The sequence below is a fragment of the Haemorhous mexicanus genome, chromosome 21, assembly GCF_027477595.1.
Source record: "Haemorhous mexicanus isolate bHaeMex1 chromosome 21, bHaeMex1.pri, whole genome shotgun sequence".
In the NCBI taxonomy this organism is placed as follows: domain Eukaryota; kingdom Metazoa; phylum Chordata; class Aves; order Passeriformes; family Fringillidae; genus Haemorhous; species Haemorhous mexicanus.
Genome location: NC_082361.1, coordinates 4,250,361 through 4,273,712, shown reverse-complemented (window position 1 = coordinate 4,273,712; position 23,352 = coordinate 4,250,361). Strand labels below are relative to the sequence as shown.

Here is a 23,352-nt window from a genome sequence, read left to right as displayed (position 1 = left end):
TAGATATGATTTTCCAATAAACTTTAAAAGGATTTCTCCCTACAGAAAATCCTGCCTGAGTGGGAAGATGTGCTGTCCTACCACACTGTGGTTTCCCCAAGTGAAAGTCCAGTTCTAAGTTTCAGATCTTAGTTTCAGATCCCAAACCACCCTTTTTCCATCAGCCTTTTGAGCCGTGGAGCTTTGGCTGACCCAGTTTCTCAGGCAGTTCAACACAGAGCACAGGTTTCTGTGTTGGAAAACCCCAAAGAGGCTTTTTCCTGCCCAAACCACACAGCACTGCTGGGTGACCATTCTGGAGATGTCTTTGGGGAGAAGCTACTGCCTGCAAAGCCCTGGCAAACAGCAATTTGGACTTGAAGCCTTCACCCCAGGTAGATGAGCCATCCCCTGCAGCCTCAGACATGTCCCATGAGGTTCCCACTTGTCCCCCCTCTTCCAGGCAGGGCCACCAGCACTCCCAGAGGGGCAATTGCAGCCCTGACCCCGCTCCTGCCCTGCTCCACTGCCCTGCCCCGTTTGGCACTGGTGCCTCTGCACATCTGCTCAGTGCCACCTGCAGCCAGGCTTAGGGAACCTCTGCCTCTTGGCTCAGGGGAGGATTTCTGCATTGCTCAGCTGTCCCCGGGCAGGGACAGCCACAGGGCGGCTGCTGGCCCAGGAGCTCAGTGCTGCAGAGTCACCGGGCTGGGTCTCATCCCCAGCCATGCAGGAGCCTCTCAGGAGCCTCATGGAGCAGCTCCAGCACGGTGCCAGCACTCCAGCCAAGGTGCTGCACACCCCAGAGCAGTGGGGTCACTGCTGCCCGTGCTGAGCTCCACAGGGATGCTGCCACCACCGTGTCCAGTCCTGCCTTGGCACTGCCATGTCCCAAAGGGAGAATTAGCACAGATTCAACTGGGTTCTACTCCAGCCAAAGGGTTTGTAACTCCCCATCTGCTGGCTGAGTCAGCTGCCTCAGCTCTGTAGTGCTGCCAGTCAGGTTTGGGGAGCCCTGTCTGAGGAGAGGGTCACTGTCAGGGTCTCAGGGACAGCCAGGACGTGTTTTGGGCTGACACAACTCAATCCAAACCTCTGACAGGCACCTGCTGAATTGTTCCCCTGACAGAGAGCACAAAGCAGCCAAATGCTTTTCCCACAGCAGGCAAGGCAGAGTGCTGGATGCAGCTGACAGACACAGGAGCCCTGATCAGGGCTGCCGTGGGTGCAGGGGTACCCCTCACCCAGCTGTGCCCCCTCCACACAGGCTCTGGGCAACATCTGCACCTCCATTTGAGCAGCACAGCAGAGCCTCCACTCCCTCCCCTTTCCCACCCCCGGGCTCTGCATCCTGCCCTCCCCCATTCAAACTATCAGGGCCTCTCTTACAGAATAAATTATTAATAGCGGCGTAGCGAGCCTCTCTGCAAAGGCTGCATGTATTGAGCTTACAAGGCGCACAAGCTTTTAGAGAGCAGGACACTTTTCCTACTTCCTAAGCAATTTCTTAGTCCTGAATCAATAATGCACCCGCAGCCCTGCACACAGGTCACTGCTGCTGTGCTCCTGCTGCTCGGGGCTGCGGACACAAATACATCTCTGTGGCAAGATGCAGGGGCTTAATAATCTGGCAGGGAAGGGATGGGGTGGAATCCAAGCAGCTTAATTTGTAAACAAGCTTCAGGGAAGTGCCCTGGGAAGAGCAAAGCTTGCAAGTCCCCGGCACAGAAAGTCTGAGTTTGGAGACAAGCTAAAAAGCAGTCAATGGGATTAATCTGCTGCTTTTTGAACGTGTGCCCGTGGCTGCCAGCTGAGGGATGTCTGGTTCATCTGATCCCAGGCTCTAGGTCACCTCACAGCCCCCACTGCCCAAGGGGGAGGTTGAGGGGTGCAGCCTGGCAGGGAGGTGGGGGCGGAGGTGAGCCCAGGGCGGCAGGAGAGATGGGGTTAGAGCAGCTCACCGGGGGATTAGCACTTCACAAAGAAAGAGCTGCTCAAAAACGATTCCACGGGGGGCCAGGCTGCTGCGGGTGATGTGTGTGTACACCCAGCACAGATGAGATTATCTGCTTAGGAGTGGAATTTTCCGGGCAGGGTTAACCCTTGTGCCGCCCCCAAACCAGCTGCAGACGCCTCTCGGGACAGGGTGCTGGGCAGAGCATCCAGCAGCAGCAGCAGAGCTGCTCCCAGGCCATCCCTGGAGGATGGAAATGGAGGGGCTGCTTCCAGGCCACTCTGCCCACCATGCTTGGAACCCTGCTTGGACAGGTCAGCCCTGGGCTGGGCTGGGTTCAGGCTGGAGGTTGAAATTCCTCGTGTAACCAGATTTTCTGTTTCTGGCTCAGCCAGAGTGGGCGTGAGGGGATTTGTGTCGGTGCAGGAGCTGCCTTGCCAGGGTGGACAGGTGACTTGGGTCAGCCCTTGTGTGGGACAAGCTGCATCTCCCTTGGCATCCTCCCTTTGAGGAGAGGATTCTTCCTGCCTGGATGTCACCCTTTTGCCGAGGTTGTGTCATTTACAGTGCAGAGACCAGTTCAGACCCTTTTCATGAGGTGCTGCCAGAGCACAGGGAGAGTTTCAGACACAGCGTGGGATGAGAGCAGAGATTTCCTTGAGCCTCACATCAAGGTTGGGTGAGGCAGCCTCTACTTTGCCCTGCTGTAGGTGCCTGGGGACATTCAGTCATCAGAAAGGTGAAGCCCACAATGCCTTGTGAAGCCCAGACCTGCTCCTGAAATCCCTCCCTGCCTCAATTTTCCCATCTGGAGACAGGCCATTGCCCTGCCAGCAGCCCACCCTGTCTGGCACAGAGATGTCTCCCCAGGGCTGGTGGAGAGAAGGGCACAGTGCTGAGCCTGGATGAAATACGAACGAGATGCTTCTGGAATTCAGAGCAGGCTGGAGGGGGAAGGGGAAGAGCAGCCACGAGCAGGGCTGGAATCTCTTCTCTGGCGGAGAGACGGGCCCAAGGGAGCCCGAGAGCCTTGAGCGAGCGGCGCTGCTCGGTGAATGAGGATCTGCTTCAGGCCAAAGGGAAGAGGCAGAACAGCAAAATGTCTCGCTGAGTGCGTCCTGGTGTCTCACCCAGAGCCAGCAGGGCTGCTTCTGCTGACTCACGCTCTCCCAAAGCCCCACCAGGCAAAGCCTGTCCTAACGCCCCGGCCAGGGGTGACCTTGTGCTCGGGCAGCCTCGGATCCGGCAGGAAGGGGAAGGAAGTGGAGGAGCAATCAATCCCCAAACCACGTTCGGGGAGGAGATGGAGGGTGTGACATTCGGCTGAGCCAGAATTAGCAGCAGATCTGTGGAGGGACCCCATTTCCACCCTATTAATAATTCATCCCAGCTCTGCCTTTACCTGCTCATAAACAGCAAACAGCTTGTTAGCGAGGACGGTTTTCTCCCCTTTTGCTGTCTCTGCCTTAATAAGAGCCCCTTGCAGATGGCTGGGGGAGGGAGGGGGCAGGGGAAGGACACATGGGTGAGCAAAACACACCACCAGCCCTCCCTGAGCTTCAAATCCTATCCCATCCCATCCCTTCCCCTGCAGAGGTGAAGCTGCAAAATAACCCCTCACCCATGCCCAGGTGCCTTGCCAGAACCTTCCAACCCACATGGGCCACCTCAAAATGCCCCTTTGGAGGGGCACTGGGAAGAGGAGAGTGATGCCTGGAGGATGTGCTTTGCTGGAGCATTCCCAGGTGGTTCTTGGGCTGCAGCTGCTCAGGCAGCCCATGGGAAAACTGCATCTTCTACCTTTTGAGACAGCTCCTGTCTTAGCTAAAATATAAAGCTTGACCAAAGAGGTATTTTTAAAACAACAACAAAAAAAGCAGAAAATGTAGCATCTTGAAGAAAGGCTCCCCAGAGTCTCCACAGTCCAATGCTGAGGCCCCATTAGGGACCTCTCCCTGCACACTGACAGGCATCCCAAAGCTGCTCCTGAGATGTTCTCCAGGTTCCAGTCACAGCATCCCAAAGCTGCTCCTGAGATGTTCTCCAGGTTCCAGTCACAGCCCAAAGCCCATTTGGGGGACAGGGGAATCAGTGCAAAAAGACTGGACCTGGCCAGGCAGATCCCATGTCCCTCAGAGGAGGGCAGAGACCTTCACCTGGGCTCCCAGGGAAGGGGATTTGTGGGGCTCTCTGGCATAAGAGGGGCCTTGTGTTTCTCCTGATCCCTCTCTGTGCTCCCAGCCCTCTCTGCAGTGAGTTATGCCACTTGCCAGCTGTTGGAAATAATCGCTGTAAATTAATTATGGTTGTTTCACCCCTCTGATCCCTCCCAGCCCATGAACAGAGGGAAAATTAATTGTCAGAGAGTATTTCCAGCTCTCTAAGAGTCCCACCCTGGCCACTGGCAGGTTACGGTTTATGCCCTAAAGCATGAGATTTAATTACTCACAAACGTTATTTTTGATCATAAAATCACCTTGTCTTGTCATAAATCCAGACAGAGCAGTTGAACCCTCAGATCAGGAGCAGCAAGAGTGAAAACACCCTGAAATGTCATTAGGATGAGCCTGTGTTTTCTCCTGGGTGAATGCAATTCTGTTTGGGAAGCAGCATCACGTCCTGGAGTGATTATTGGAAGAAAAGCCAAGGAAGTCTCCCAAAACACACATCACTCAGGGTGGCCCTTGTCAGAAATTTGTGTTGCAGAAAATAGGTTGAACTCTGTGTCACTGGGGAGGTTGAGGGTGGTTGGCACTGGAGCTGGCTCAGGCACCTTCCCTGCTCAGGGGGTGATTTCCCTGTGCTGACCCACACCAGAGCAAACCCAGCAGGGCAGTGGAGATCCCTGTGGAGCCCTGGCAGTGAGGAAAGCCAGGGCAGGGGATGGAAGGGAAGTGAAGCCCCACAGCTCAATCTCAGCATGAGCTGGGGGCACTCAGCCAGGTGTAAATCAGGAAAGGAAATGTTGGGAAGGTCATCTCAGCTCCACCCCACAGCCTGTGGAGCCAGTGCATCCAGAGTGGGGAAGGGAGAGGGGAAAATAAACCTTTGGGAGGAATGTGTTCCAGAACATCCACAGGACAGGCAGGCATGGAGTGGGCTGGCCGTGGTCCCCTCTGCAGCTTGGGGACCCCCATGTCCCGTGGCCACCAGCCCTCCCTGTGACAGGGAAAGGGAGGCTGCAGGACACCTGCAGTGGCACCACTCCACAGCAGGGACATTAGCAGGGCAGGAGGGATCAGGTGCACATGGAGATTTTGCTGATCCCTTTGTTTTTTGCAGGATTTGGAGGAAATGTGATACCAATTTCAGGACTCAGTTGCAGCGCGAGGAAACGCGGGGACTTTGTGAACCTCATCTGCTGCCCTTGAGCAGAAATTCAAAGGCAGAGTTGTAGGTGTCCTGAGGGGAGCAGAAGGGCCTTGGGTGTCCCAAGGGGAGCAGAAGGGCCTTGGGTATCCTGAGGGAAGCAGAAGGGCCTTGGAATGCTCCTGAGAGCTCCTTAAGCATCACAGCTGGATGTGGTGGGGGCTGCAGAGGGAATTGGGGGAGGTGGAGGTTCAGACCAAGGTTTCCTTCATCACAAGCAGTCCCAGGAAGGAGGGAAGGAGGTTCCTGTGCTGTCACCTGCTTTTCCTGGCTCTGCAGACTCTTTGGGGGTCTATCAAACAGTTCCCAGTCCCAATTAGTGCCAGATCTTGCAGGAGAGCCTGGAGACACCCAAGGTCTGAGAGGTCTCTGGTTGGGTTTGAGAGCCAGTTCTTAGAGGGGGAAAAAGCACTCCAGAAGAAAGTACCCAAGAGAAACCTACACTACAGCACTGATCTTGGTGCTGAAGAAACACTTTTAACTTTTCCCCCTTTAATAAAAATCTTCCTATAATGCACCAAGGATTTCCAACCCCCCCCCCCCCCCCCAATTAAAAAAATACAAAATTTTGTTTTCCAAAACTCATCCAAGTTGATGAGACCTTGTCATTACTCTTATTAGGAGACTGTAATTAAAAACAAGTAGTCCCAGGGTGCTCTAGGTTTTGGCAGAGGCCTTGGCTTAAACACAATTCCATCAAGCAGAAGAGATCCCCAAAAGCAAAGGAAGTCCAGGACAGTTCTCAAGACACCATTAAACAAATCACACCAGGTATGAGCTGTGGTTGAGCATCCTTGGCTGAGCATACAAACTCTCACATCTACTCATTTTTCCTTGCTCAAATCTTATTGGGTTTTTTTCCCCTTTAATATTATTATTAATATTATATTTTTTTTTTTCTTCACTGTGCAGCCAGTGGTTGCAACTGCTTTCCAGCTTCCCTTTGGCATGGAGATCTAAAAGCTGCAGTCTTAATTCTGTGCAGCTTTCACCATTCACAACAGATGTCTAGTTTGATTAAAATATTCAACAGCCTAATGATTAATCAAGAAATTGCACCTACAAAAATATATAATTTTATGCTATGAGGCTTAAAAATGGTATTATCTGCTAGGAAAAAAAAAACAAACAAAAAGGAAAAAAAAAAGGAACTTTTGCTCTCATTAAGAGCCCTAAAACCATCTGGGCTTTGTAAACTGAGGCCTTTGGTTGTGGCTGGTTTCCCCCATTCCCCCCTTCCCAGCAAGGTGGGGAGCAGCTTCTCTGCAGCATCCTGGATTCCTGTCATCCTGCTTTGTCAGACCAATATCTTGTTTCTTAAGAAATCCTCCTCAAGGAGCAAGTCTCTGCTGTCACCTTCAGAAAGTCCCTTTTGCAGCATTTCTGCCCAGAACTGACTCCAGGCACCAAGAGAGGGCAAAACCCAAGGGCTGGGTCAGCAGGCACCAGGGCAGGGACACAATTCCAGCTCATGGGACCCTCCTGAGTGCACCTGGAGCAGGGCAACCCCCAGTGTCACCCCAGGCTGGGGATGAAGCACGGGGAGCAGCCCTACAAGGAGGATTGAGAGCCCCAGGATCTGGAGAGGAAAGATGGGGAAGGCTCTTGATTATGAATTGTAGTGTTAGGACAGGGGAGAATGGCTTTAAACTAAAAGAGAGCAGATTCAGACTAGCTGTAGGGAAGAAAACTTTTATGAAGAGTGTGATAAAATGCTGGTATGGTAAAACCACAAAGGTGATGGATGTCTCATCTGTGGAAACATTCGAGGTCAGGCTGGAGGGGGCTTTGAGCAGCCTGAGCTAGCAGAAGGTGTCCTTGTCCATGGCAGGGGGTTGGACCAGATGACCTTTAAAGGTCCCTTCCAACCCAAACCATTCTGTGCTTTGGCTCACAGAGGCACAGCCTTACCATGATGCCACTTTTTAGGACACCGTGTCCTCAGCGAGGCTCTCACAGTTTGTCCCCTGGAGATCTGCCCTTTTGGACTGAGCTGGGGCTAAGCAAGGCTGCACAAACCCCAAAAAGTGCCCAACCAGAAGAGCTGGAGAGGCTGAAATCTGCAATGTTTAGTTGCTCTGAGGACACTCACGACTGATTTAATAGCGTGAGACTCAAAGTGAACTGGTTTATTTTAAGCTCACTGAGACCAAGTTTGCCTGGCTAATGCATCCTGACTTTTAGATTGAAGACTTAAATATCTCAAGACTTTGGACAGATTCTTTGGAGGACACAGAGCTTGGAGGAGGAAACCAGATTCAAAAATAATACCTGGAATTGTTTCAATAGTGCTATATCTGATCTTACCAGGACCAGGGGAGCAGCCAAAATGTGGCCATCTGTTTCCGCTCCCCCCTGCCCTCCTGGCTGACTCCAAACCACCCCCCCAGCAGAAAAGGCATCGAGCATCCCACAGAGGAAGGACAACTCAATAAACCTAACCCCAAAAAGGAACACTTCATTTTAGCAGAGGAAGCTGTAGTGGTGTGACTCACCCCGTGGCTTTTGAGGCTCTCCCCCACCTTGTCACTTGCAGGTTATTTTTGTGTTTGCCCTGTTACAACCATGCACCTCTTGAGCCATTTGCCTCCCCAGAGCATCAGGGTGGTTCAGGAGATCTTTGGGGGTGCTGCCTGCTGAGCTGAGCAGGCTCCCAGGTTGGGATACACGGGAGCCAGCAGGGATTGTGCACCTCCATTCCCTGGGATGAGCACATGGCAGGGCTTTCACTCCTCTGCTCCCTGCTCCTGACCTGCCAGGACCCTCCCAGGGCCAGCCCTGTTCCTCCAGACAGGACATGAGGAGGGGGATTATGCTTGATCCAACTCAGCTGCTCCCCTCACTGCTCCAGGGAAATCTGTTCTGCCTCCCATCCTGGCAGCCCTTTGTCTGGGTAATGTTCCCTTAGTGTGGTTCCACCACAGAGCCCTTTATTTGTTTAATTTGGCCACTCCAAAGAAAGCTTTGGGAGACAGGAGCATCATCCACAGCCCTGGAGGTGGCCACTCTGGCCATGCTCAAGGGGCAAATACCCAGTGAGATTCATCTCACACCAGCTCAAGGAGCAAATACCCAGTGAGATTCATCTCAGACCAGCTCAAGGGGCCAATACCCAGTGAGGTTCATCTCACACCAGCCCAAGGGGCCAATACCCAGTGAGATTCATCTCACACCAGCCCAAGGGGCAAATACCCAGTGAGATTCATCTCAGACCAGCTCAAGGGGCAAATTCCCAGTGAGATTCATCTCAGACCAGCTCAAGGAGCAAATACCCAGTGAAATTCATCTCAGACCAGCTCAAGGGGCAAATACCCAGTGAAATTCATCTCACACCAACTCAAAGGGCAAATACCCAGTGAGATTCATCTCAGACCAGCCCAAGGGGCCAATACCCAGTGAGATTCATCTCACACCAGCTCAAGGGGCAAACACCCAGTGAGATTCATCTCAGACCAGCTCGAGGGCTGTGCCTGCTGCACACAAGGACAGGAAGGCTCATGGAAAGGGCTCCCTTGCCAGGACAGCTCTGAGACCCAGACTCTGCTCAGGCAGAGCAGCAGGGCAGGTTTGTCAGGGAGTTTTCTGCTGCCATCCCAAGCCAATCCTCCACCTGCTGCACCCTCCTTCAGACAAGTGGCAGAAATGGACCTCGGGGATGGTCTTTTCAGGGCTGTCATATGAAGCCATCTGTATGGCCACATTGACAGGAGGACCATACTGCAACACAATATGTTGCCTCAGCACAGGAAACACACTCAGAGCCCCCAGCACTTCAGCTGAGGGGGATTTTTCTGCCTTTTCCCTCAGCCACCACTGTAAAGCTGAGCTGAGAGGCAGCTCCATCCCCCAGCAGGAAGCTGTGTCTCATTAGCAGAGGTAAACAATTCCTCTGAACGTGACGAGTCAGGAGAGCATATTAAATATGTCAATATCTCAGGGTTTGTTAATCCCTGCTCCAGAACAGCTTGTTATGGCAGGAGAGGGCCCCCCAGCGTGGCTCAGAGCCCCAGCACAGCCCAGCTGGCATCTCCCCCTCTTCGAGGGGGTTGTGGGGTGCCCTCACTTCTTAACCTCACCCACCCCAAGCAAGCCTGAGCACTCCACTGATCTCCCTTGTTCAGTTATCACAGCTGCAAACAAACAAACAAACAAACAAAATAAATAAATAAATAAATAAATAAATAGATAAATAAATAATCCAGCTATTTGCTTTTAAAACACCAACCCAAGCACTTGCTTGTGAGTAACTTCCCTGCTGCAGGGTGGGCACTCAGCAGCTCCAGTGCCAGCCCTTCCTTCCAGCACACACAGAGGTGGCAAAAGCCACACGTGGCCCAGGCTGAGGCTGTGGCAGGAGGAACAAACCCCAGCACGGCTTTTGCAGCTTCACTGCCAGGCAGGGGTGTGTCAGAGCAAGACTGGGCTGAAAACAGTTTGAGTTTTTGACCTGTTTTCTCATGTGCTGCTTTCCCTGGCAGCCTCGTGCACACCAACACAGACACAAGGTGTGCTGTGCTGACAGGAGTCCCCTGTGTCCCCAGGGCTGCCTCCCCTGCACAGGAGCCTGGCTCTCACCTACACATCAGCCACTCATGCCTGGTTTTCCCCCGTGCTGACAGAGCAGCCTCCTGCCTTATTTACACTGTGCTGCTCACATGCTGCTCCAGACACGGAATATTTGTGTCCTCAGGAGTTTCTCAGGGCTCCTGGGTGCTGTGGCCTCCCCTGACTTTGCAAACAGCTGCTTGCCTTCAGTGCACATCTCTGGGCTCTGAGGAGGCACCAAAGGCCCATTTTACACACATGGAGTGGAGAAGCTCTAAGTAGTTTCCAAGACTTTTGGTTGCCTGGCAGGAGGTGGCAAAGCCCAGATTTTCTGAAGCACTTTGTGTCATCCAGAGGTTTCCACGTTCAAAGCACAGCCCCACTTTGTAGCTGAGAGCATCCTCTGGTACCAGCCAGATCCCCTCCTCTGCTGTGCCTGGCTGTGCCCAGGGCACCCCAAAAGCAGCTCACAGCTCTCAGACTCCAGCAGATCCCTAGGTCAAAGCCAGCCATGGACACAGGAGCAGCCTCTGCCCACACCTGCAGCAGCCAGACACACCCAGCCTGCTCAGATCCAGCCCTGCAGCTCACTCTGTGGAGCCTCCAGGTACCAGTATCAGCTGCCCACACCCTGGCACAGCCCTGGCACTGCAGGAAATCCCCAGGGCCAGGCAGGAACATGCTGATCCCACCCATAGCACCTTCCCATGGCTCCCAACCGTGCACAGAGCACCCACAAACCAAAGTACAGCACCCAGCTCAGCCTTACCTTGAAAGCTGCTGTGCTCAGGAGAGCCAGACCTCACCTCCAGCAGGCTCCTCACCTCCAGCCAGCAGCTCTGAGCAGCTCCAGCTGCTTTATCACCTCCTCCTCCTCTGCCAGGTGCCTCTGCCTTCCTGAGCAGGGTCCCACAGCAGCAGAGCCCGCTGTCATACCAATCCCTCTCCCTCCCCAGTCCTTTGGATTTTGATTCTGAGAGGGAGGCAAAGTGACAGCAAAGAGATGCTTCATGTGCAAAAAAAAACGGATTTGCAGCGTGTTGCAGAGTTTTTTGTGGTCTGTACCCAGCAGAACACAGCCCTACACAATCCCCAGGGCAGGGGTGACCCAGGTGCTCACTCCTGGAGGCAGAGGCTGCAGGGCAGTGATGCTGGGCTTTGACAAACATATGGGTGAGCAATAAATGCATTGGCACAGCTGTCCACCCCCAAAACCTCAACATGTGGTGTGTGACCTTGACACTGTGTCCCAGAGCAGCTCAGCACGTGGGCATGTGGAGGTTAAAGAGATCTTTTGTCCCTGCAAAACACACCAGCCTGGCTGTGCACTTGTGGGCAAAATGGGATGGCTGGATGCTCTCTCCCACTGCTCAGGCCTGGAGGCAGAGGACATTGTCACCTGGGTGGGATGAGCCATCCTTCCCACCCCATTCCCTCTGGGCAGAAGCACAAATCTCTGCCCTCTCTGCTACTGCTCAGTTCTGTCCCAGCTTGGAGCTGGAGAAATTGGGTTTCCCTCCTCTATCTGTGCTCAGAGGCACTGGGGGGATGGTGTGTCCCAGCTTTGTCAGCATCAGGAGCTGTGAGAGGCAGGGGTGTGCTTGGGGGATTGCAGCCATTCAGCTCCTCCAAGGCTGCAGGGATGAGCACAGCTTTCTGTAGGCTTGTAAATCAGCCAAGCTTAACCCAGGTTTCCCAGAGACCATCTCAGGCAAGGAGCTTTCTATGAAAACTGCCCCGTGCCAAATTGAAAAGCCCTTTCCCAAAGGGCCTTTCAGAGGAAACAGCTCAGCCGTTCTTAGAGCTGAGGCAAAGCCACATCTTTCTGCCTTAAATTCCCTCAGAACCAGCATCCTCCAGAGCCCCAGCACCCTCCAGCCCAGCCCAGCAGTTAAGGCTTGACCTAAGCAGCCAACCCAGGGCCCATGTGCCCACGATGCCCACGCCGTGCCAGGCTTTGCTTTCCTCTCAGGTGACCCGTTGTGGTGTGATGTCATGGTTTGCCTCAGATACCCCGGGTTTCTCCCTGAAGATTTCTTTCCCCAGGTGTGTCAATCATCCCTCCTTTCCACACCCTGACCCCTGCTGAACACTGTCTGTCAATCCTGGCATTCCAGAAGGGCATTGAGTGATTGGCAGAATTCAAAAGATGCCCTCTACCCCTGGGGGGGCATTGGGCCATCCAGGTGTCCTTTGTCCCTTGAGACCTCTCCTTCTGTACCTGGTTGGTGGTCCCTGTGTTCCTTCCCTCCTCCCCTCTCCCAGGGGTAAAAGGGTGAGCAAACCACACGGTTCAGGAGTTCTGTTGGAGCTGGGGCTGGGTTCAGAGGCTGTGGGCCAGAATAAAGCTCTGGGTCCAAACCCTCCATCAGAACCAACTCCTTTCCTTCACCATTGCCTTAAAGCTTCTCCTCCAGAGGTAAACCCGAGGAGCAGACCCTGTTAGGGGGGAAAGCTCCATCCCACAGCCACCAGAGCTCCTGCAAGCCTGGACTTGTCTCCACGTGCCCAGCTGCAGCACCCAGCCAGCCAAGGGTGTCTGTGGGGTGAAACACCACACACCCAGCCAGCCAAGGGTGTCTGTGGGGTGAAACACCACACAGCCATGGCCAAAAGTGTGGAGTGAAACACCACACACCCAGCCAGCCAAAGGTGTCTGTGGGGTGAAACACCACACACCCAGCCAGCCAAAGGTGTCTGTGGGGTGAAACACCACACACCCAGCCAGCCAAGGGTGTCTCTGGGGTGAAACACCACAGTGCCACTGTTTGGTCAAGCAGCAAGGGCCAGACAAGCTCAGGCACACCCCGTCCAGCTGTATTGGTACCTATTCCAATAGTGACCGTTGTCGTTCCAGGAGAACCCGTACCTGTGCAGCGACGAGTGCGACGCCTCCAACCCCGACCTGGCGCACCCGCCCAAGCTGATGTTCGACAGCGAGGACGAGGGCCTGGCCACCTACTGGCAGAGCGTGACGTGGCGCCGGTACCCGGAGCCGCTGCTGGCCAACATCACCCTGTCCTGGAACAAGAGCATCGAGCTCACCGACGACATCGTCATCACCTTCGAGTACGGGCGCCCCACCATCATGATGCTGGAGAAGTCTCTGGACAACGGGAGGACTTGGCACCCGTACCAGTATTATGCAGACGACTGCATGGAGGCCTTCAGCATGCCAGCACGGAGGGTCCGGGACCTCTCCACCACCAGTGCCAACAGGGTCCTCTGCACCGAGGAGTATTCCCGCTGGGCGGGCTCCAAGAAGGAGAAGACCGTGCGGTTCGAGGTGCGGGACCGCTTCGCCATCTTCGCCGGCCCCGACCTGAAGAACATGGACAACCTGTACACCCGGCTGGAGAGCGCCAAAGGGCTCAAGGACTTCTTCACCATCACCGACCTGCGCATGAGGCTGCTGAGGCCCGCCCTGGGCGGCACCTACGTGCAGAGGGAGAACTTGTACAAGTACTTCTACGCCGTCTCCAACATCGAAGTCACCGGCAGGTAACGGCTGCTGCGTTTCTCTGGGCTGGAAAACTGAGCCATCAGCGTTTCTGCCGACCCAGAGAGAACCATTTCTCCCTCTGACACCCCTTCCTCCCAGGCAGGGCAGCAGATGTGTCCTTGCAGGGGCACCTCCAAGGCTGTGTCCTCCTGCAGCTGGTGCTGGGGGAGCTGGGACGTGGCTTGGATGGACTCTCAGGGTCTGAGCTCCCTCCAATCCCCTGTCCCAGCTGTGCAAACACAGCCAGCCTTTGCCCAGATGTCTCAGGGGTGATGCTGGTGGATGTGGGGAGTGGAATGAGGATCACCCCACCAAACTCCAGCTCCCTGCCAGTACGAGCAGGGTGGGTCATCCCCAGTCAGTCCTGCATGCCCTGAGCAGCCCCAGCCCTGGCAGATGAAGTTTGGGGAAAGGGTAAACCCCCTGACACATCTGGGGCAGAGGAAGCAGCAGGGGGTTTGTTTCTCCTGGGTTTTGTTTCTCATTTCTCTATACGATGCCATATGTTACATTATGACATCAGCCGAAAAAGCAAAGTAAGGTGGAAAAGTGCCGAGATGGCTGATTTCCCATCCAGCTTGTGAGAGACTTACAGGAGAGAGGGGAAAAATCTCCCCATCACCCACCCCGTGCTAACAAGCATCACCACAGCGACAGAGGAGCCGTTTGTATCGGTTCCAAACAGTTTGCTTCTGAGACTTGCAAGTAGAAATGTTTGCAGGTGCCACCGAGGCTGGCTTTGAACAGGCTCCAAGGGGAAGGAAGCTGCAGTGAGGGATGGGAGAGCCCTTTCCTCCCGCCAGGGCAGGCAGGAGGCAGCGCTGAGGGTATTTCTCATAGTGTGGTGCCTGTCTGGGATGAGCAGCTGTGACTCTCAGCTGGGTTGGGGGCATTTTGGGGTGCCCACCGTGGGGGTTGCTCAGGGAGAGCCCTGGGGGGCTCAGGCATGTGGGCAGAGGAGTGGGAGAGCACCTCCACATGTGTCTGGTAAATTGGGACTCAATGTTTGATGTCAGTACTTGTGCAATGAGCTTTGGCTTCTAAGATCAGCAGAGATAACCAAGGACTTGTTACTGCCCCCACAGCAGCCTGGGGACGCTTGATGCTTCAAAGAGTTAAAATTCACTTGGTGTCCCGTGAACACCTTCCTCCTCTGAGCCATTTACCTTTCCTGCCTGCCTTGGGCAGGATTTGTTGCTTCAGTACTTTGGACCTGAGGCCATGCTGGTGGGATTGTCCCCAAACCAGCACCTTGCTCTCAGTTGTCCTCCTCCCCCCTCCCCAGCCCCCCCATCAGCTTTGGAATTCACTGGCCAAATTTAATACCATTTAATAGTAAGAGAGGTTGGTTCAAGACAGAAAATCCCTAAAAATTCTGTGCAAAGAGACATCTAGGGAAGGGGAGGAAAAACCCTTTCAAACACACTCAGGGCTGGAGCAGTCACAACCTCTACGAGACATCCAAAATTCCACATCCCCCCCGAGGGCAGCTGGGGGCGGGGATGGCCGGGCTGCCAGCGCCCCGTGCGAGCTGCAATGCTGCTTTTTAGCCGGGGCCAAGACGAGACAGGTTGGGGTTTGTTGGCCGATCCCTGCCGGCCTCTCCCGGCGCTGGCGCGGTGCCGGCGTGGCCGCCTGCCCGCGGCTGCTGCAGCGCAGCGGCTCCGGCTCCGCTCCTGGCTCCGCTCCCCAAAAACTGCCCGACCGCATCCTCCTGGGCACACCCTGAGCAAACCCTGCAGGGCCGCCGCGAGGAGAGGGCTTTTCCTCGCCTGGGAGCAGGGAAAACTCTGAAATCTGCTTTTATCAGCCCAAACTCCCGAGTTCTGAGCTACAGTAAGATGCTGCTTGCGCTGCTCCAGCTTGCTGGGCTGGTTCCCAGGAGAGAGAGATGCTCATCCTGGACAGGGAAGAGGTCAGTGCTGTCCTCTGCTGACTTTTCCAGCCCCCATGGGTGCAGGGCAGGGAAGGTGAGCAGCTGAGGAGCTGTGGATAAGTGGTGTATAAGATGGAGAAGCTCCCTGTGAATTAACTCTGCTCCTGTGATTGTTCCAGTCCCAGCAAGCAGGTTTTTGCACTGAAAAGCAATCTAATTCCAGCTGTAAGCAAAGCCAGTTACAGTGCAGGGACTAGAACCAAATTAAATCTAGTGTATGGCTCAACAAGGGATGGGTTATTGAGAGGAAGAGAGGAGAAATCAATGTGAGCCTGACAGGAGCGCTGTGCAGGGAAGGGGGGAGGCAGGGTGGGCAGGGATGGGGATGGACACACACTGCCTCTTCCAGGACATGGTGGAGGAACAGCAGGAAAGTGCCTGGATAAACTGGGGTGGTGTTAGGGATCCACTACAGGGGGCATGGAAACAAGAGGGAAGATGATTGAGAAGAAATGAGGGGTCAAGGGCAAAACACAGCCAGAAAATTCCACCTGGGGAGCAGTGAGCAGCCCCAGAGGCTGAAGGAGCTGTGCCTGGCCACAGTGTGGGGCAGTGTGTGCCCTCTGTGTCTGGCATTGCCTGTGTCCCTGTACCACCCTGGGATTTTGGCAGTGCCCTCAGAGTGATGAGGCTCTTGGCAGCTCATTTCCAGCTGGAGTTCATGGTCAGGGGACGAGAAAACACTTTGCCCTCAGAGCAGACCACGAGCCCAGGTGGTTTCTTGTGCTGCAGCCTTACCTGGTGGGTTCAGAACCCTCAGTCCATGTACTCCTGGCCCCCATCCTTCATACCCCATCTTCACACCAAGGAAAACCCCTCACCACCACCTTTTGGGAAAAGCAGAAAGAGCACAAAGGACATGGGGACAAGGGGAAAGAGTTTTCTGCCCTCTCTTGTCCTGTAGGCCAGAGGATCTGGTGAATCCTGGGGGTCACTGCTTCATTCCTGGCATTGGGACAGTGGGCTGCTCCCTCAGGATCTCCTCTGCATCTCCTCCTCCCACAGCCTCAGCCAGGTCCATCTCTCTGTTCATGGCTGACAGTTTATTTTTACTCTCTTTCTTCTCGGTATCTTTTTCCTTTCTTATTTTTTCCCCCTCTTTCTTCTCCCATCCTGTCCCTATTGATCTGCAGAGTAACTGGAGATGCAGAAGAGTCAGGACAGGAATAGACACAAGCAAGCCCTCGGTCTGTGTGCTGTGTGTGTGCCAGGCAGGCTGGGGAAGGGAAGTGGAAGGACTTTTCCCCACAGATCTCTCTATTCACTGCTTCATTTTCTCCTCGGTGCAGCAGTGAGCTCAGGCACGGGTGAATGAGCTTTCCCTGGCTGGCAGGGCTGTGGTGAGAGCCACTGGTTCTGCTTCCATGGCACTCAGGGTCTCTCTGGAGTAATTTCCTCCCCTTCAGAACGTCAGTCAGTGCCGTGCTCAGCAGGGCACGCTCCATCACGGAGACATTAATAAGCTGTAATTGAAGTTAATGTGCCATGGCCAGGACATGTGGATCCAGTTAGGAGAAATCAGATTGAGCAGAAGTCAATCAATTTTAGGCTGGTTATTAGGATTTCTCCCCTCTGTCCTGCCCTGCCCCAGTGCGTGCACTGTCTGTCTGTCTGCCTGTCCATCCTGCTGGTGATGAGCAGTCCCTGGAGGAAGGCAGGAGGAGGGAGCACCCCTCATCACTGAGCAGCTCCATGGAGCAGAGCCTCCTCTCAGGCTCTGCTCAGGCCAAAGAGGCACCCACAAGATGAGGTTTCTAGTTTTGAAGTGGCATTTCCTTTCCTCACTTCACCAATTGCTCTTCTTAGGATTTCCTTACACCAGAAAAATTGAAGGGAAAGGCCCTTTGTGCTCCCCTGCTTCTTTCCCTGGTGTGTTCTCAGTGCAGTCTCGTGCATGGATGCTCTCCAGGAGGATTTTCTCTCCCCATGACTTGGAGAGTTTGTGCTGGTGGAGCAGAACAGCTTTGGTCAGCCTGCTATCCTGGTGCCAACAGCCAGGATCAGGCACTCCAGACCTGGAGGACCAAGGCCACCCCCAAAAGCACCTCCTGCAATAGAGGGAGCTGGAAATGGTCAGTGGTACCCTCATGCAGGAGGTGTATTTTGAGATGTGGAGGTGATTGATGCTGCATTGCTGCTAAAGATGAATGAACTCCTGGTCACAGCCTCCCTCTCTCAATGAAGGCAGCTCAGTGCTCTTCCCCTGTGGCTGCAGCTCAGCTCAAACCAGGGGTGCCAGCCCAAAGCACATCCTGGCTGCCCCTGAGCTGCTTTGCCCTGGCTGGACATTCCTTCTTCTGGCTCTGTTGTGGGAGACCTTCCAGCTGATTGTGACTTCTGCAGCAAAGCTGTCTTTAAATTGGAGAAAAGGCTTGGTCTGTGGAAAAGCCTCTTGTTGAGGGTCTCAGGCTTTGTGTGGTGGCTGGTGAACATCTCTCCCTGAGGAGCAGGGTGGGACCTGCACCAAAGGGGAGCAGGCAGGACCTGGGGTGAATGATCTGTGAGAGCAGGGGCTTCCCCAGCTGAGCTTGCTCAATCCCAGTTCTGGGGTATCAGTCCCAAAATCCCAAAATAGCCACAGGCTCACCCAGACATCCCCCAAGAACAAGCCCAAACACCCCTGCAGCCCTCAGCCAGCCGCTGCCCACACTTGGCAGCTTTGGGATGACCCAAAAACCAGGGCAAGCACTGCCTGTGCCCGTCCCTGCTCCTTCCCCTGCAGCTCCTGGCAGACAGAACTCGGGTCCCAGGAGGCAGCAGCAGCATCCTCGTGAAGGACAGCCAGGTCTGTGCCAGCAGTGTTCCTCAGCCCGTCCTCGCCTCCATGCTGGGCAGCCCCAGAGCTGGATGGCTGAGCTTCCCTGGCCTTCCTCCAGGCTGGAATTAGCTAGAGTTCCAGCAAAACCTTGCTCTTGGTCATATAGTTAAATTAAGTGAATGTGCAGCTGTTTGCTGGAGTCCTGCAAAGGTTTCGACTCCCACTGCAGCAAGGTGGGGAGGAAGCTCTGAGAGGGAGGGAGAGAGGGAGGGAGAAACCCCGAGAGCTCCTCCCTCCCCTCCCCGGACACTGCTGACACTTTGTCGATAGCCAGAGACAGATGCCCCAGGTCCTATTACCTGCTCCTGGCTTTGCTTTGTGAAGGGCTTTATTCCCCCTCCGATTTTGTTGCCGAGCTGTGTCCGGCCCTGAGTGGATAATAGAATTTCATCGATAGACTGAGAAGGTGATGTATGTTAAAGCACTTAATATAAAGAGACTTCTACTGGAGCCCAAATTCAATTTGGCCAATGAACTCAATTGCAAGCATTATTGCATTCCAGGAGAAAAACCAAGAGCATTTATACACATTACTCTGCAAATATTTATGTTCACATAAACATGTGATGTCCTCTTCACCCTTCCTCCCTTCTGCTGGCCGACCCCCTAATGGGGAACTTTGGTTTTGTGTTTGCTTTTTAAGACAGCTTTGAATATAAATAATGTTCCACCAGTCAGCAGGATCTTGACAGCTGGTGAGTGTCAACTTATTTAAAATAAATAGCCTCTGGGATGGGAACGGCCAGCCAGCGTGCTCTCCACTTTGGCATCTTTTAAATTGTCTCATCTTTGTAACCCAAACCTCAAATCATTTCAGAGGGCAGTGAGGAGGGTTCCTTCCTGCTGGGAGGACTCACCCGTCCCTACCACACAACCAAAAGTAAAAACCCACAAGGAAAACAACCTGCTCACAACCCTCTGACCTAACTCAGGGGTTTTTTCAGTTCTTTGGCTCTGCACAAAGCAGTGAAAGCCAGAAACCTCTCACCCTGGTTCAAGCTGAAAAAACCAACATGTTAAAATAGCTTTTCCTCTCCTTCAGCCCCTGGACCACGGGCTCAGGGAAGCTCCCTGGGATGAGCCACCATTCTCTTTTTCATCCCTTGAGCCCTGCTCCAGGACTGGCAACAGCAAACCCCTGCCAGAGCGATCCCCCAGCAAGGCAAATCCTGATACAACTGCTCTCCACAAAGGGACTGCTTCTCCCATGGCCCAGCCATTAGGAGCTATTTTTACCTGCTTCCACACGCACAGATGGGCCAGAAACAATCCAAGCTCAGCACCCGTTATGCTTTGCCCAAAAGATTTGCTCCCTGCTTTTGCTGAGCTGCCAAAAGAGTTGCAAGAGAGCAGGCAGAGGTGGGTAAGTGATGGCCGGGCAGCGAGCTGCCAGCAGGCTGGGGATGACAATAGAGAGATGGAGAAGAGTTATTCATGTTTCCCCGAGAGCCCAGATCAGTTGAAACATCCTTTTCCTTGGGGACGGCGAGGAAAGAGCTCCCTTCAAACACATCGTCCCGTGAGACTCATTAAAGGCTCATCAATTACAGTGAGAGCAAACAATTCAGGGGAAAGCAGCTCTGAGAAGCCTTCCTGGGGCCGGCAGTCATTAGCGGCTCTCCGAGCTGCCTCTCCCCGGCAGAAAGGGAGCAGGGGGGCAAAGCCAAGCCCAGGGGCTGGGAAAAGCAGGGGTGTGATGGTTTGGAACCCAGCAGGATGGGACTTGCATTCTCCAGAGCATCCCTATGGCCGGGCAGAGCATCCTGGTGGAGAGGAGTGTGCAGGCTGGGCTGGAGGGGCTTGCAGGGGAGGTGGTGGCCTTCTGCTGCTCCATGTCTGGGGATTTTAAGGAGCTCAGGGCAGTCAGTGCTGTCTCATGGGAGCTGGGCAAGAGGCACAAGGAGATGGAGCAGCTCTCTAGTGTCACTGCATTGGGTCTGAGGGGGTACCAGCACCCCAAGGCTGCCCCATCCCTGCAGGAAGGGAGATGAGGAGATGCTCTTTGCCTTTCTCTGCCTTGTTTCCCTGCTCTGCAAGTGGGGTTGAGGAGAGAAAAGGGGTTTTAAAACAAGTCAGAATGCTTGGAAGGAAAACAAAGGGCTGGGATGGCTTTTTAAAATTACTTCAAAAGTCATTATTAATGAAAGCTCAGGGAAAGGTGCTCTTTTCCCACTCCCAGCACAGAGGGAGGTTTGCTGCAGGTTTGCTGCACTCACCCCCTTCCTGTGTGTGGGCATCTCCTCCCCTCACACGTGGGCTTGGCACCAGACACCTCTCCAGCAGCTCACTGCTGTGACCTCCAGGATGCTGACATGGAGAATTGCAGAAAAGTGTTCTTTATGGCTGAAAAAAATACCAAAAAAAAAAAGAAGAAAAGAAGAAAGTAAAAAAGGGCACTTTCCTGTAAACTTTCCTCAGTGCTCCAAGCTCCGTGATGTTCCCTGGTGGAGGCATTGGCAGCATCAGAACCACACTGCACCACTCTGAGGAAAGCTGGATGACCTGCACTAAAATAAGCTCAGAAATACCCCTTTGTGCAAACTGTAACATCTTGGGGCACACATTGCTCACTCCTGCTGGGAGCAGTGTGAGCTGGTTTTTGCTGCATGCCAAGGGCAGGGGTGTGACCTCCTGCCAGCCTGGGGCAGGGCGGGTGTCCCTGGTACCCAGGGGTGCTGTGGGTCCTGCTGGGGCTGCTCCCCACCACTGCTGACCCTCCACAGGCTCTGAATGCACTGTCAGCACAGCCTTGACCCACGAGCCAGAGAGGAGAAACACTCCCAGCTCCCCAGATCTCCTCCAGAGCCAGAGAGACCATATTGCAACCAGCACTTTGCTGGAGCAGCCCCGGGGCTGGAGCAGGGCCACGGCTCCCTTCTGCAGGACACAGAGCAGGTGTCTGCCCCGCTGCTGATTTTTAAGCCTCATTGCTGAGCAGCTCCTAACCTTTCCCTTCATCCTCTCCTTCCTGCTGTGGCTGGGCGCCGAGGAGGATGAGCAGAGCGAGCAGGAGGAGCAGCTCCCACCCAGGGGACTGGGCTAATGCCATTGACTCCAGCCTCCAGCAGCTGAGTCTTGGCTGGGGAAAGGCAGGCACAGACCATTGGCCTTGGGCTGTGGGCCCAGAGGAGGAGGCACAGGAGCCTGAGGAAAGGGTTGAAGCTGATCCACTGAGCCTGAGCTGCAGGATGCAGAAACCTCTGCCCAAAACGGGGCTGGCTGAGGGTGCTGGGCTATTCACCATTGAATAATGCAGCCTGATTGATTGGGCTGAAAAGTGCTGTGCTGTGGGGTCAGCCTGCTGGGGTTACAGCTCCCTGCTTAGATTGATGATCCTCAAAGGTCGAATTCAGAAAGCAATTCCCTGGTAAAATTGATCCTCCAGAAAACAAAACTTTTGCACCGTGGCAAAGGGTCTAGCAGTGAGAAAAATCAGTGACCCAGGCACAGGCAGGCAAGGTGAACACTGCCTCTGCTTCCTATTGACTCAATTTTCCTTGTTTACACCAATTAGGAAGTAAGGGTCTCCCCTGGGAAGAGCAGTGCTCTATCACACCTGGCTGGGGGACATCCATGAGCTCCCTCCCTGTCCCATCCCACTGGGCAGGAGGCAGCTGGGCTGTCCCAGGAGCTGGTGCTGGGCCCCCAGCCCTCCCCAGCAGCAAGTGAGCAGTGTGTGTGCAGGAGCAGACCCTTGTGACCCTCCTGCACCCTCCTGTGTGTGTAGGAGCAGACCCTTGTGACCCTCCTGCACACAGCTGTGCCTCAGCAAGGCCAGGTCCCACTGTGGAGAGGAGGATTTGTGGCTGGAGCCAAATTAATGGTGAACGGGGCTCACCCTCCTGCACTGGGAGCCAGAAGCAGCCCAAAATGTCTGCTTGGCTCCTGCCAGGAGCAAGGATGTGCCACATGTGGAGGGGGTTGATTGAGGCTGCCTCAGGCCACCACGGGGACCAGCTGGTGGCCACCCAGGGCTGGTGTCCCTGCTGTGACTGGTCTGTGACTCACAGGGTCAAACACAGGAGCCAAGCACCATCCTCCAGCTCATCCCAAACTCCAGGGAAAACAAGGGCTGTGACAGTCCCTTCCATCCTTGTACCCACTCCCCTGGGACTCCTAAAGCCCCCCTAGGATGCTGAGGCTGTCCCCTGGAGCTGCCCCATCCCCTCGACCCATCAGAACTGGAGGGAGGAGAGCTGCAGCTCCCAGAGCTGTTGCTCTGTTCAGGCAGGGCCCAGAGCAGCAGTGGGGAGGCTCTGACCTGCTTTAACCTGCTTTACCACACTATCCTTGCCTGCTCTGCTCTGTCTGCTCGTTTTGAAGCGAGAGAAGGAGGCCAGGCTGTGTGGACACTGAATAATTCAGAGCCAGGCTCCGCAGTGCCCCGGGGCTGGGCAGCGCCTGTGCCACAGGGCTGGCACAGCTCAGCCCAAACCCTTCCTCACCAGAGCCAGAGGGGATCTGAAATGCAGCATCTGAAATGCAGCATCTCTCCTGGCTGTAGGCACCAGCCAAAGCCACCTCCCTGCCCTGGGTGTGGGCTGGTGGCTCAGTCCCAGAGCAGCAGGGCTGTCGGTGCTTCCAGCCGTGACACGGCATCTCCAGCCCTGCCTCACTAAGTGGAGCATGCTGAGCCTGCCTCTGCTCCCTGGGCCACGTTTTCTTCTTCCCTCCCTTTCACAGGCTGCAAAATTCCCTCCTCTGCTTGGTCAGACACAGGGCAGGGTTGTAAGACGGGGAGAGATTGTTCATCCAGCTTACGCTTAGCCTCTGAGCGGGGTTTGCTAGAATTAAGGACAGGGAGGGGAGGGAGAGGGAAAAAAGAAATCATACATGAGGTCAGCTGATCCAGCCATGCGTGAGGAGAGCACGGCAAAGGCGGCCTCAGGGGGTCAGGCAGGTGGCTGGGGAACTTCTCTGGGGGCTCCAGGGGAGAGGGGAGAGGCACCAGGAGTGGGGGCCATGCGCAGCACCAGCACCAGACTCCCAGCCCCAGCCTAATCCAGGCTGTTTATCCCAGTACAGACAGAGCACAAGGAGCAGCAGGCCATGTTTCCTGTTTCATTCCCCCAGCTCTGCATCTCCTGAGCCCTGTAAAAGGAAGTGCTGCCCCATCAGACTTCTCCACCCCTGCTCAGAAGGCACAGCATTACTGTTGTCTAATGCTTCTGCTTCTGAGAGTGTAAATTATTGCACAAAGCAGGGAAAACCATCAGGCTGGGCTAGGGATCGGCTGTCTGGAATGAAAT

At 54.5% G+C, this 23,352-nt stretch overlaps 1 protein-coding gene across 2 annotated transcripts in view; it reads left to right on the top strand.

The window, feature by feature from the left end:
* The window catches only part of NTNG2 (netrin G2), a 49,206-nt gene that overhangs the window by 9,461 nt on the left and 16,393 nt on the right, over window positions 1–23,352 (top strand). For both annotated transcript variants that reach the window (XM_059865206.1, XM_059865205.1), the window contains exon 3: window positions 12,705–13,348. In XM_059865206.1, coding sequence (XP_059721189.1) covers window positions 12,705–13,348 — 644 coding nt within the window. The remainder of the gene's footprint in view (window positions 1–12,704; window positions 13,349–23,352) is intronic.